The sequence below is a fragment of the Polyodon spathula genome, chromosome 5 (genome assembly GCF_017654505.1).
Source record: "Polyodon spathula isolate WHYD16114869_AA chromosome 5, ASM1765450v1, whole genome shotgun sequence".
In the NCBI taxonomy this organism is placed as follows: domain Eukaryota; kingdom Metazoa; phylum Chordata; class Actinopteri; order Acipenseriformes; family Polyodontidae; genus Polyodon; species Polyodon spathula.
In genome coordinates this window covers 44978181-44993091 of record NC_054538.1, presented here as the reverse complement: position 1 = coordinate 44993091, position 14911 = coordinate 44978181, and the positions used below count along the sequence as shown (strand labels likewise).

The 14911-nt window shown below is 39.0% G+C and overlaps 1 protein-coding gene across 5 annotated transcripts in view; it reads left to right on the top strand.

Moving 5' to 3' along the window:
• Positions 1–14561, top strand: part of LOC121315989 (serine/threonine-protein kinase MRCK alpha-like) — a 207675-nt gene extending 193114 nt beyond the window's left edge. For 2 of the 5 annotated variants that reach the window (XM_041250646.1, XM_041250647.1), the window contains 10 exons: positions 1531–2124; positions 2230–2327; positions 2423–2507; positions 2691–2814; positions 3054–3171; positions 3729–3914; positions 8871–8988; positions 11422–11579; positions 12295–12369; positions 13074–14561. In XM_041250646.1, the coding sequence (XP_041106580.1) occupies positions 1531–2124; positions 2230–2327; positions 2423–2507; positions 2691–2814; positions 3054–3171; positions 3729–3914; positions 8871–8988; positions 11422–11579; positions 12295–12369; positions 13074–13205 (1688 nt within the window). In that variant the 3' untranslated portion in view covers positions 13206–14561. The remainder of the gene's footprint in view (positions 1–1530; positions 2125–2229; positions 2328–2422; positions 2508–2690; positions 2815–3053; positions 3172–3728; positions 3915–8870; positions 8989–11421; positions 11580–12294; positions 12370–13073) is intronic. The other 3 variants (XM_041250649.1, XM_041250648.1, XM_041250650.1) reach the window with 3 other exon arrangements.
• Positions 14562–14911: the final 350 nt, after the last annotated feature.

The window sequence follows — 14911 nt, the reverse complement described above, 5'->3', positions numbered from 1 at the left end:
TTCTGTGTAAATTTGAGAAGTACCCTAATTATAGGTTGTGACAGGGTCTTGCTCATGTCACGCGTGTGGGTAGCCGCTGTTCAAGCATACAGAGAGACAGACATGGTGCTGAAACGCCGGCACAGGCGCGCAGGTTTTATTCACACACACAAACAGAAAACGAAAGTAAAATAAAGGTGGTCATATGACATTACCAGCGATGGTGACGCATAGAGGACTAATATAGCAAACTGTACAAAAAGTGCAAAATAAAACACACTACCACAAACTATAAATCAAAAGGTGCCGTGAAAATGGCAGGCCTTGCAGCAGCCCCGAGCTATCTCCCGCGGATGTTTTTAAACTGACGGACACTCGGTCGAGACCCGCCCACCTGCTGATTGAACCAGCACAGCCAATCACTTGCTGCCCTTTCCTCAACCAAGCATAGCAGGCAGCAAGTCTCAATCGAGTGCCCGTCTGTAAACAATAATTCAATCAAACAAATCAAGTCCCCAAAATGACACAAAATAAACCCATTCCCACATATAAATCACACCAACACTTATTTACCACTGTGCAGAGCAATGGTACTGCCACACAGGTTTATTGTGCGAAGTATTTCCCTAAAAGGAGCTTAAACGAGACTGTCAACCTGTGATATAATCAAAAGTATCACAGAAGATTTTATTTATGTTTCTGCAGGACCAGAAGGCATGTACCAGTGTGTCTTCGTCTATGTGGCATTTTTCACATGTGGGAGAAACACGAAGTAGGATCCTGTGGAGCTTGCTTGTTGTGTAATTGTCCCCATTTAGCAGTTCATAATGTATCAATTAGAGATTAGAGTCTGTGTTAATATAGTCCACCCAGGACCCAGTCCACTTTTGATCTGTCATATTTATATCTGAATCTTCAGCTCAAGCTTCCCTGGTGTTCAAATTAAGATTGATTTCTATGCCATTTAACAAACACTAAATATAAGGGCATACAAAAAATGGTTCATTGCAAATATTTGTGGTAAAAATAGTGAGTCTATATGTTAGCTAGACAAACAAAGTACACAAAGATGACATCACAAATGATAATCAAATGACTAGGTGTTTAAGTCACAATGCATACATTACATACTACACCAACCAATTTATGGTATATAATCCTTAGCGTTGTATTCATTTAGTACATATTATATGTATAAAATTCTAATTACCCTGTGTTTGGACCTGGTGTAACACTGTCAGGAGGGTTTAGGCCACCATGTTCAGGACTGATTCAACAACGTGTCTGTTTAGGGTTTCTTTTTTTGAGTGTTACAGTACCAGTCCTCAGGGATTAGCTCATCTAATTTCATAGTCGGGAGCAAGTATGCATCAAAGTTTGTTCTCCTGAATGGCCCTTATTTTGAGATTATTTATCATGAAACATCACTAATATGTTTAGTATTGGATACAAAAGCACCTGCCAAATCACAATTAGCTCTCCTGTCAAAGTCTTATCTGCTCTGCTGACTTACCCCTTGTAACTAAAACTGTGGCTCCTTGTCTGTTGCAGAGATTATCCGTGTTGGTGATAACAAGAAAGTTCACCAGATAGAGCTCATCCCTAGCGAGCAGCTGATGGCAGTGATTTCTGGGAGGAACCGACACGTCCGCTTGTTTCCTATGTCAGCCCTGGATGGCCGAGAGACAGACTTCTACAAACTGGTGGAAACAAAGGGTTGCCAGACAATCGTGTCAGGGCAGGTCCGACACGGGGCGCTAACGTGCCTGTGTGTAGCCATGAAGAGGCAGGTGATATGCTATGAACTGAACCAGAGCAAGTCACGCCACAAAAGGATCAAAGAAATCCAGGTGCCGGGCAATGTCCAGTGGATGGCTATGTACAGTGAGCGGCTCTGCGTGGGCTACCAGTCCGGCTTTATGAAGTACAGTCTCCATGGGGAAGGGAACCCCATTAGCTTACTCCACCACGACGACCACACGCTTTCCTTCATCACGCACCAGGGCATGGATGCCATCTGCGCAGTAGAGATCTCTAACAAGGAGTATTTACTATGTTTCAGCAGCATAGGAGTGTATGTGGACTGTCAGGGTCGGAGGTCAAGGCAGCAGGAGCTCATGTGGCCCGCACTTCCAATTTCCTGTTGTAAGTTGATTTATTCCACTCCTCTGCCCCTTTTCCTTACTTTAAGTTATAATTACTAGAAGTATGCATACAAATGTGTAATTGTTTTGGTATGATGTTCTTTAGGTTATAATGCTCCATACCTGTCAGTGTACAGTGAAAATGCTGTAGATGTGTTTGACATCAACACAATGGAGTGGATCCAAACAGTTCCATTGAAGAAGGTATGCAAAGAGGGATTTACGGTATGGATACAGAAAACATCATCTTTTGTAATAAATAGCAAAGTTTCAAAACTTGTGTTTTATTTTATTTTAAGGTGCGTCCTTTAAATACAGATGGATCTTTAAATCTTCTAGGCCTGGAAACTATTAGGTTAATTTATTTCAAGAACAAGATGGCAGGTAAGGTTCACTTGCTTCTTCAACATACTCACTATTGAGACAAAGTACCCAATTCAAAGTTCAACAAGCAATTTGCAGTGTTGACAACCAAACACATGTACAAGGCGTTATAGTTGATTACTTATGTTGTGCTTCTTGAGCCTTCTCTAATTGTGCTTTTCGGAAAACCTCTCGTCTGTACAGAGGGAGATGAGCTGGTGGTTCCCGAAACATCTGATGACAGCAGGAAGCAGATGGTGCGAAACATTAACAATAAGAGACGGTATTCCTTCAGGGTGCCAGAGGAGGAGAGAATGCAGCAGAGGAGGTATGAGTTTAACTTCTCTTATACTTGTAGTTCAGTAATCAAAGAACATCTGGAGGAGAAGCTACATGGAGCTACTCCACAGGAAAATATAGTGGCACAGAAAATCGTCTTTGAGTAGCATTCAGATGAAGATGAAATGATCTGCATATGGCATTTAATAATCTGAATTCTGTATTTATTTTACTGCTTAATATAATAATGATTTTAAACATTCCTTTTTTGTTTGTCTTCTCATGTAGGGAAATGCTGAGGGACCCAGAGATGAGAAATAAACTCATTTCCAACCCCACAAATTTTAATCACATAGTTCACATGGGTCCTGGAGATGGTATCCAGATACTGAAAGATCTGCCCATGGTAAGGTAGTCTGAATCAGTCAAACCCTTGTTTCATTTATAAGAATGAAGCAAACTCTTGCCATCTGTCATCATCCACACAATTTATGTTTGTCACTTTCTGTTTAAAATTGTTACTGAGTATTTGTGTTTTTGCAAGTTTCCATTGGGCATAACATTTATACATATCAACAAATGTACCTTTTGTTAGAACATGTTAATGAAAGGAGCACACTTTGTTAAGATCAGAATGTGTATACTTTCATAGACTGCAGAAAGTAATGCAATAGGTGTCGTAACAGTTTGAATTGATAATACTGTAGCTGAACTCTATCTCTTGCTAAACAGCATGATAGTTTACTTGCAATGGGAAAACACTTGAGCTTCAACATGTTCATGAAGTCTAAAGTAGTAAAAAATACATTCTACCAAGGTTATGTGCTAAGACTCTCTTGCTGTACTTTTTTCAAACAAATATAGTTCATATTTGTAGTTCCATTTTGTGTTGTCCAGCACAGGGCTTTCTTTCACTGTTTTCCATTTTCATGCTGACTTTTCCTCTCTTGGTTCCTCTGGTAGCCAGGTTCCCCTCACCCATCCCTTAATCATCACTTGCGCTTGATCTCCACACCGACCAACTTTGAACACGTCTATCACATGACTGTCCGTTCTGCTGAAAATGTCCTCTATTTTGATTCCATAAACCCTTCATACTCCCCTCCACTGAGCTCTCTCCCTGGAACTCCATATTCCATGTCTCCAATGGTACGACCTGCTGGTACTGCTGCTTCGGACTCCATGTGTGATGTTTTTGTGTGTGTATTGGAGACTTGTACCCTATGCATCAAAGCTGTTTACTCCAGCTGCAGTTTGCACAATTTTGTGTGATGGGAAAACACTTGTAGTGTTACAAAACTAATAAGAAATCTGTTCAATGGACTTGAGTCCTTTTAATCTACCTTACTTATAGTATTGAAAGTCTACACCCCCTTTCAATTTTTTTTTTTCATTTATCTACACATCCTGCCCCACCACTTCCAAGTGAAAAAAAATATTGTAGAAATTTGCAGAAAATTAATTAGAAATAAAAACTGAAATTGCTTGGTTGGATAAGTGTCCACCTCCTTTGTAATAGCAATCCTAAATTAGCTCAGAACCAATCACCTTCAAAATCACACACCAAGATAAGTGGCTGCCACCTGTGTTAAATTGTACTGATTCAATGATTTCAGGATAAATTCAGCAGTTCCTGTAGGTTCCCTCTGCTGGGCAGTGCATTTCAAAGCAAAGACTTAACCATGAGCACCAAGGCACTTTCAAAAAAACTCTGGGACAAATTAGTTGAAAGGCACAGGTCACGGGATGGGTATAAAAAATATCAAAGGCCTTGAGCATCCCTTGGAGCACAGTCAAGACGATTATTAAGAAGTGGAAGGAGTATGGCAGCACAAAGACCCTGCCTAGATCAGACCGTCCCGCCAAACTGGATGACCGATCAAGAAGGAGACTGACCAGAGAGGCTACCAAGAGGCCAATGACAACTTTGCAAGAGCTACAGGCATGGCCAAGACTGGTTAAAGTGTGCATGTTACAACAATATCCCAAGCACTCCATAAATCTGGCCTGTATGGTAGGGTGGTAAGAAGGAAGCCATTACTCAAGAAAGCCGACCTTGAATCCCATTTTGAAGTATGCAACATAAAACTCAGGAGATTCTGTAGCCATGAAGCTGAGAAGCATGGTGGTGGTAGCATCATGTTATTGGGATGTTTCTCGTCGGCAGGGACTGGGGCACTTGTCAGGATAGAAGGGCAAATGAATGGAGCAAAGTACAGAGAAGTCCTTGAGGAAAACCTGCTGCCCTCGCAAGAAAGCTGAAACTGGGATGGAAGTTCACCTTTCAGCATGACAACGACCCAAAGCACACAGCCAAAGCTACACTGGAGTGGTTAAGGAACAAAAAGGTAAATGTCCTTGAGTGGCCCAGTCAGAGCCCCGACCCAAATCCAGTCGAACATTTGTGGCATGACTTGAAGATTGCTGTCCATCAACGCTCCCCAAGGAACTTGACAGAGCTTGAACATTGTTGTAAAGAAGAATGGTCAAATATTGCCAAATCTAGGTGTGCAAAGTTGGTAAAGACCATCAGACTCACAGCTGTAATTGCTGCCAAAGGTGCTTGAACCAAGTATTAACTCAGGGGGATGGAGACTTATCCAATTATGGATATTATCTTTATGTATTTTTTAGTAATACAAATGCATGGATTAGGAAAAGGGTACAAAATAATATATAAGTGTTTGGATATCCCAGTGAGCACAGTTGGATCAATAATCAGGAAGTGGAAGCTGCATCACACCACCCAGGCACTGCCAAGAAAAGGCTGTCCCTCAAATCTCAGCGCTCAAACAAGAAGGAGATTGTGAGAGAAGCCACTGAGAGGCCAACAATCACTTTGAAGGAGCTACAGAGTTCAGTGGCTGGGAGTGGAGTAATGGTGCACCAGTCAACCATATCAAGAGCTCTGCATAACATTGGCCTGTATGGGAGGGTGACAAGAAAGAAGACGTTACTCATAAAGTACCATCTGAAAGCACGTCTGGAGTTTGCCAGAAAGCATGAGTGACCCAGCTGCGATGTGGGAAAAGGTTTTGTGGTCAGGTGAGACCAAGAGGGCTTTTTGGCCAAAACTCAAAGCGCTATGTGTGGCGCAAACCTAACACTCAAGACACACCATCCCTACAGTGAAGTATGGTGGTGGCAGCATCATGCCGTGGGGATGCTTCTCATCAGCAGGGACTGGGCATCTCGTTACAATTGAAGGAAGAATGGATGGAGCAAAATACAGGAAAATACTGCAAGAGAATCTGCTTCAGTCCGCTAAAAAACTGAAGCTTGGGAGGAAATTCACCTTTCAGCAGGACAATGATCCAAAGCACAAGGCCAAAGCAACATTGGAGTGGCTCAAGAACAAAAAGGTGAATGTCCTACAGTGGCCCAGTCAAAGTCCTGAATCTGTGGCACTATTTGAAAATTGCGGTCCACAAGCGTCGTCCAACCAACCTGAACAACCTGGAGCAAATCTGCCAAGAAGAATGGGCCAAAATCACTCCAACACTGTGTGCAAAGCTGGTACATACTTACCCCAAAAGACTTAAAGCTGTTATTGCAGCGAAAGGTGGCTCTACCAAATATTAATGTGTGGGGGTTGAATACTTATTCAAGCAAGATATTTCAGTTTTTTATTTTTCTTAAAAATATTTCCCAACATAAAACCAATGTCACCTTACAATAATTGATTCTGAGTTTCAGTGTTTTAAAATAAAATATCGAACAGAACCAAATTTCAATGTACCATTTGTAATTCAGTAATATGAGAGAATTAGTCAGGGGTCTGAATACTTTTGCAAGGCACTGTGTGTATATATGTATGTATGTGTGTGTGTGTGTGTATATATATATATATATATATATATATATATATGTGTGTGTGTGTGTGTGTGTATATGTGTGTGTATATATATATGTGTGTGTGTATATATATATATATATATATATATATATATATATATATATATATATATATATATATATATATATATATATAAATCAATAAAAACTTTTTTCCCCTTAACAGTGCGGAGTATGGTGTGTAGATAACACACACACACTATTTTAAATCATCTGCCTAGTTGACACATTTCAGCTTTCTGCCTTATTTAGTTAATGCAATGTACAACAAAAGCAGAAAACCTAAATGTTTGCCCATTTGACCAGTACCACGTTTCCATGAACCACCATGTTTTTAAATTACTCAAGTTGGGAGCCTGAATTTTGTGGACCAATTTCACTCCTCGGACTGGCCTGAATTCTGAATTCGGGCTGGGAGGAAATGACATCGCTAAATGTCAATCAGTGATGTTGTAGGGGTTGGGAACATAGTGTATAATGGGACATTTTCGCTTGTATTAAACTCTGCAGATCTGCTAACTTGGGTGATTTTGACAGTTTTTGAATTAGCGTTTTTCACTTGTACGGTCACAAAAAAATTGTAATGTAGTTTTGCATTTATACGTTAAATTCCAAAAACATTCAAATAAATGTTAACTTATTGAAATCTGTCTGCTAAAACATTATCTAATTTACAGAAACTCATTATAGCATCTACAGTGTCACTGCAGCAATAGAGAACAACAAAGGCGGCCTTCTAATTAATCAGTTACAGTATTTATCGTTCTTATATAGCCCTTAATTTTAAGGTACCAGTAAACTTTTATGATATGCATTTGCTATTTCTGTTTTAAAACTTAGCTATGGTTCACAACGTAACACAGTGGAATGGTCACAGTATCATGTAATTGTATTGCCACATGTGAAAATTAACAGTATAAAGCCAAAACTAAATGCTTGAATTTGCTTTGAAATAATTTAAAAAGACTTAATAGACTAGCAAGCATTGGTAAAATCAGCTCAGAGGGCTGGATCGATACAAGCACTGTAAGCAACCGTCTGATTGTTGGAAGTATTATCGCCGATCCAATCAAAAACACTAATAAAGTCAAAAGCAATTTTCCACCAAAATGTTTTGTTATACAGTAATTATACACACGGGTTTGTGAACACCAAAAACAGGTAAGGTTAGAGAGAGCCATTTTCTCTCTCTCTTTTTAAGTCGGTAGTATTTCCTGCCCAACTCGAGTTAACTCAAGTTACTCAAAAAAGCATGTAATCGCCTTTTTCACCTACTCAAGTTCTGGGAGAATTCAGGGGAATTCGAGCACACTCGAATTGGCTGTCCATGGAAATGAGGTATAAGAAGCAACTTTAAATTGTATTTGTACTATGGTGAACACTGCATGACTGCATGTAAGACTGTGTTCACTACCATCTTTATTGATAGATGAAATGGGGGGAATGTTCCATTAAAACCCAAATGCTTGGCATGCACTGTACTGCACTTACAATACCGCTTGCACCATGTTTGTACTTTGTCTTCTTTACCATGGTTTGCAGTTCTGTCATGTCTGATAATGTTATTTACATATTTCAGATATCTTCGTTGATTAGCGGGTACATTTTTTTTCCTGTACCCAGTCCATTTTACAACAACCTTGTGTGTTACAAGTATGATTAAATTGTACCCCAGAATGGGCAAGGATTATCACTTGTGAAAAAAAGGCCATAACTAAGCTACTGCAGTTTTTGCTTAACAAGAGCTGTTAGAAAAGGTTCTAGCGCTGTACAAAAGGAAAAGACAAAGATAAAACCTGCTGTGGCTACAGTATTATGTAAAATTACAAATTGCAGAAATAACTTCTGTCAGAGCTTCACAGATAAAGTGGGGATCTTTTTTTTTCTTGTATGCGATTTGGTGTTTGATGTAATACTGCATTTATTTCCACTTAATGTTAGCACATTGTATTTATGCTCTCGTTTCCCAAAACCTTATGGTACCTCTTAACTGGAAATTGTTAGTCACTATAGTAAAACATATCTACTGAAGCAAAAGTTTAACATTTATATATTTTTCTTTGCATCTGTTTAGAATAAAAGTTTTACTTGGTAGAAAATACAACTTGCACAGTAAAGCTTGTATAATTGATTTTGATGCAAATGGTTTTGTGACTGCCCATAGGTTCTTCTTTCAAAGCTCTGGTATGAGAATTACAATTAACACATTGGTTGTTCTTTTGCCCTTTTTTTGTTTGTTGTAACCACTAGAACCTCCGTCCCCAGGAGAGCCGCACTGTGTTCAGCGGGTCTGTAAGCATCCCCTCCATCACCAAGTCCCGCGCAGAGCCAGGCCGCTCCATGAGTGCAAGCAGCGGACTGGGATCAAGTGAGTGTTTCCTAATTAGGGATTGTGATAACCCATTTTCAAACTGGGGAAACATGCTTCCCACTTTCAATAGAGGACCAGCTTACTTGGTGTTTGTTCTCCATTTACTTGGTTTCAGTTCAGAACCAACCTGTAGAGCTAAAGCGGAAGTAATTGTAATGAAAGCGATCTAGAGGTTGAAGTGCAATTATCAGATTGAAAAACAAATACTTCTTTATAAGATTACTGACAGATTCCCACTTCTGAAAGAGGTTACAGATATTTCCAATATTAGTATAATATTAATATTAGTCACTTACTAATGTGGAATTTAGTGTATACGGGGAACAAGCATACATTAATTTTATTCTGTATGAGATGAGGATGTTTTCTATACATAAACAAAATACATAGTCAGACTCATTTACAATGTACCTGGGATATAACGTACACACTGATATGAAGAACCAGTATCATGGAATCGAATAAAATCATATTAAATCCTGTTTAAATTCTCCTTTTAGTACGTACTGTGATAGTGCACACTTCCTGTTATTACGCAGTGGTCTGTGCTGCGCATATTGCGTACTCGTAGGCCTACTTCTTGCTGTTTGCACTTGACCTTGCTCTTTGTAATTTATGCAGTATTATCATTGTCAGCGCTAACGATCATCAATTTCACTTAAGGACAAACTACATTATTGGAGAAAAATTAAAGGGACGAAAGCAGTCAGAATGATGTTGTCTAAGAGCTCAAGTTTAAAAAGCAGCAGTCGCTGAAGCATCATCTAAGGCCTTGTCCACATCAGAGCAAAAAAATAGACAACAGAGTTCAAAACCGATTTACCTGTACCCTAGCCCAACAGTGTTAGAGCGTGTTTAAACCAGCTGTTGAAAAAAACACTTCTGGATGACTGTATCCCAGAAACCACTTAATGTATACACGTTCTTTCTTTTTTTTCCCCCTCATAAATGTTATTGTTTATTTTCATTGAACAAAGGAGCAGAATGGAGGAGCTCCAAGAAAGTAATCAAGGGCAATAATTTGTAAGGTGGGGGGTGGAATGCCCATGCCGTAGTAAATGAATTAGATGGGCATTTGCACAAATGGAGAACCTTGGGCGAATAAGACGTTCTTTAATTTAATTAAAAGTTGAAATAAAGACCTTTTAACTTGCTAATATGTGATGTGATCTAAGATCATTTAAAAAGTGTTTTGAACACATTTTAAGTTTTGTGTACTACTGTCTGCTACTGACTGCTAATGGAATATGACAAGAATAAATCCTCCTGTATTTTAATTTGGGCTTGTCTTCTTTATTCTCGTCTCATGTAACCAGGGGGATTATGGCAACGTACTACCATAAAGCACTAGAGGATATCAGAGGATACTGTGTAACCACACTCGAACACGGTTTACTTCCAGATTACAGTTAAACTAGTTTATCTATCCTAGTTATGCTGACAACCGAGTTCGAGACTACCTCCCGAGTAGGTTTCAAACTCGGTTGCTGAACTCAGTTATGGCCCATGTTTAGCGTGGATGCAAATCGATTTAAGCACTTTTAAATGGGTTTTGACCCCCTAACTCGTTCTAAAATGCTAATGTGGCCAGAGCTTAAAAGACTTCTTAAAATAGCGTAAAGGCAATGATTACTGTACTGTGCCTGAACTGACAGTCTGTATGGTAATGTTTATTGACATGTATATTATTATTATTTATTACTGTACTGTATTTTTTATTTGTTTATTTTACTAAAGTATTGTACAGTATTGTTCAGTACATTAATTACATCCTTTTTATTTTTTATAGTTCATTTAGCTGACCATCTTTATCCAAGGCACCATAGCATTACTGTATTAAATAATTAAAACACAGAATGTTACATACTGTATAGTAATGAACAGTACTAGTTACATGTTACTGTTTTATATTGTTTCTTCTGTAATAAACCTTTATACTGCATACATTGTATATGTACATAAATCAATTAGTACTGTACTAGGTTTTGGTTTTTGTGCTGATTTGGCGGGTATGTGAATGTATCTGGTTATTACATACCTCCTTATAACATACTGTTTTTACGGTCCCAAGGCAGTACGTTGTATCAGTGTTTCACTGTATTTAAAACTAGCAGATGTGAATATGATTTTCATAAGCTTTTGTTCAACTTAATATTTAGAATCTAACGTAATTTATTGGATGTGCGTGTTAACTTCAACTAGATGCAGAGTAATAGAAAATAAAGTAATATTGCAATCCACCAAAAGAACACTGTATAAAAAATTTTAAAAAGTCACGATCTTTGTGCGAGTCTGGAAAGCGTTTCACTTGTACTCTCAACTGTAACTGTAGTTTCTGCGGTCGACGGTGGAATCGCTAATTTACGGAGGGGCTAGAAGGATTTGTTGTCCTGTTCATCCATGTTAAAGCTGACTATACTTCTGCTGCAGGATCCACGGCACAGAATGGAAATGCTGTCAGGAGGGAGTGCTCGGGAGGAAGCTACGGGGCCAAGAGACAACCAATTGCATCGCCTTCTGATGGCTCTTTGTCCTCTGGGGGGATGGATGGTGGAGCTGATGCACCAATATCGCAGTTTGAAAGAGAGGTAAGGTACTCTAGGAACAATTGGGAATAATTTTAAATGGATATATTTTCCCAAAATTTACAGTTTATAGAATTCACACATTTTATAGAATAACCTATTGCTTTGCATGTTAATCCTATACTGCATGAATTACAAAGATGTCATGGAAACTGTGTCTATATCAAGACCATATTCCAACTTCAACTTTCCAGTATGTGACATACCTGTCCTCACATGCAATAAAGGGTTAATATTTATATGTTTATGTCTATTTGTTTGAATAAATATGTATTCCCCAGATCTCTCCGAGCATGTTTGCTCACTCCTGTGGTTCTGTTTGCCTTGCTTGGGGTGAAAATTGATTATCCCTTGTGTTAAATTTAAACTAAATAATAAACTGACTTTAAATAAGTAGTAGCTGTTTTTAGATGATGGATGATTCTACAAAGCTGACGCAGAGTTACCAAACAATCCCTTTTCTATCCCTTGCTTAAACATCTAATCTCATTAGTGCCTTTCTAGTGCAGGAGCTTAGCCATAATACATTACTATGGGAACATCTCTTGTTTTCCGTTTGTGGATTTTACCGTTATCCTAATGCGAGATTCAAATCCGTAACCTAACTGCAGTGGTACCACTGTCTCTTATTCCAACGGCCCATCCAAATTTGATCAGGTGTTGATGGGAGCTGATGGGAGTGGGAGCTGAGTGTAAACTCAGTTATTTTCCTCTCCAGTGGCAGGCAGTCTCCCCAGCAGAGAAGACTCCTGATTTGAAAAGGGCATTAAGGACCCTGCTTAGTAAAGTTAAGGTAATGTTAACCCCCTCCCCCAAAACGGAGGCAATGTTATGATCAGTTCTGAAGTCCACAGCAATGATGCATTCCTGTTTCCCTGGCACAATTTAAAAAAAAAAAATAAGGAAAAAGGAATGGCAAGCTAGCATCCGCATGCTCTGTATCCATAAAGTTCAAGCTTAACCCCAAAATACCTGTATTTAATTAATGATTTACAGATGAGTGGAGAGTCAAAAGGACATGCATAATTAATAGCATAGGCTCGCATTATGCTTTGCATGTGAGCCGGAAAGAAAATGTTTGCAGTTTCCCGTTTAGGAGCTCTATTTTGAACCAGGTACAAAGCAAAAAGCAAATTTACAGAGGAGAACGAAATAATGTACGTTATAGCAAAAAACTATTCCAACAATTAACCCTAGGTTTACTTGTTTTATTTTGATGCCACTATCCTTATAGCAGCTTTTAAAAAGCAACAATTTTTTTTTTTACATTTAGTGTAGTGTTAGCATTTCATTTTTTTTTACCTGCTACTTTAAAAAAGTTGCTGCTAGGAGTGCGGTGCAATTTTAAATGTAATCCTAGGGTAAGTTTGTTTCTTAGATTTATACCATTTGAACTATCTGATTCTACTCATGGAGTTTGCCTTTGTACTTGGTTTGAAATAGATCCCTTAATGTTTGTAGTCTAAACCATCTGTTTTTTTGTTTTGTGTGTTACAGGATTCCGATTCCCCTCGACACTCCACAGCTTCCAACAGCTCCAACCTGAGCAGCCCGCCCAGCCCAGCTTCCCCTCACAAAACCAAGAGCCTCTCCTTAGGGAGCACAGACCACGTTGGGTGGGAAACATGAGCTTCACAAGTCGTCTAAACTTGACATCCAATCAAGTTTCTCCTCACCCTCATTCTCCAGTCCCTCAGACCTCATTCATTCTAATCATACTCCTTGGGAACCCCCATCTGCGGCACACCTTTCACCTCATTGGCCATAAGAGATGCAAAATTGAAATCACCAAGACTTCATCATTGAAGATTGAAGATGTCAATCAGCTGATGCAAAGTTTCTAATGGGGGTGGGGGTGGGGAGCAAACGCAAAGACTACTGAACTGGAGCGGATGTATTTGTTGCAAACAACTCCCATTTATCACAGTCCCAGATTTGGACAGGATTTTGTGTGTGTAAAAACAAACAAGAAACATGAGTGATTTGCAAATGTATATAAACATGTGTATTAAGTTTATAGCTAGAACTTCTGATATTTATAGTATAATATGTTTAGCTTCAAAAAAAAAAAAAAAAAAAAGAGGAGTGTCCTGGAATCTCTAAACCTCTGCAGTCTTTATGGAGGGCTAGCTGTGCTGGTGGTTTATGGTGAGGTGATGATGATTATTATTATTTTTTTGCTGCTCTTTATGGTCTTGTGGATTTGGTTTTATATCGTGTACACTAACATTGGTGGTAGGAGGCACAGTGTCTATAAGGTAAACGTGCCACAGGGGCAAAGGCATTCTCAGTGTTTTGGTTGCTGTTAAGTGTTGACATGTTTGTTAAAAACCAAGCAGTGCTTCAAGGTATGAATGGTTAGCAGCTTCATTCAGAAAATAATGTATTTAGTAAAATAGTTAATGTAAAGGAAGTTCTTTACCAGCTGTCCATTTTGTAGCACACCTCTACACTCCAGTAGCCCACAGCCATCAAAGCAGTTTGAAATAGAAACAGTTTAAAGTTCTCTTGAACACAATAAGCAATCACAGGTTTTTGTTTTAATATTGTAAATACACGTAGAGAATAATGTATCTAAACATTGCCAGTTTGCTGTAGAGCAGGAGTGTCCAATCACGGTCCTGGAGGGACATTCCACGCCAGGTTTAACAGGTAAAATGATGCAATGACCTACCTCCAGGGTCTGGATCAGTGGTGCACAACTCAGTGTCCCCGAAGGTTTTTATTCCAACTGCATCCTAAAGTACTTTATTGGACCTTATTAGAAGCTGAATTGGTCCACTTAACCAATTTATGATATAGTTAGAACAAAAACCAGGAGGGACACCGGCTCTCCAGAACCTGAATTGTGCACCAGTGGTCTGGGTGGAGGTTTAATCGGTTCAATTAAACCAGTGGTTTTCAACTCCAATCCTCGGGTACCTCTGTGTCATCTGGTTTTCATTCCAACTGAGCTCTCAGTTACTTAACGAAGCCCTTAATTGAACTAATAATTAGCTTATTTAGGCCTTTTTACTTGTTTTCAGCTCTTAAACAGTTTGAGATTTCAATTTAACTCTAAAATGTTTGTAAATAACTTGAATTCTGCAACTTTGTAGGAGCTGAGAACAATTAAAAAGGTCTAAAGCTAATTATTAGTTCAATTAAGGGTCTTGTTAAGTAACTGAGAGCTCAGCTAGAATGAAATCCAGAAGACACGGGTCCCCGAGGACCAGGGTTGAAAACCACTGAATTAAACCATTTATATAGAACAGGGTTGGAACAAAGACCAGGAGTGGAAGGACCAACTTTGGACACTCCTGCTGTAGAGTATATTGAGCATAAAAAAAGACTGC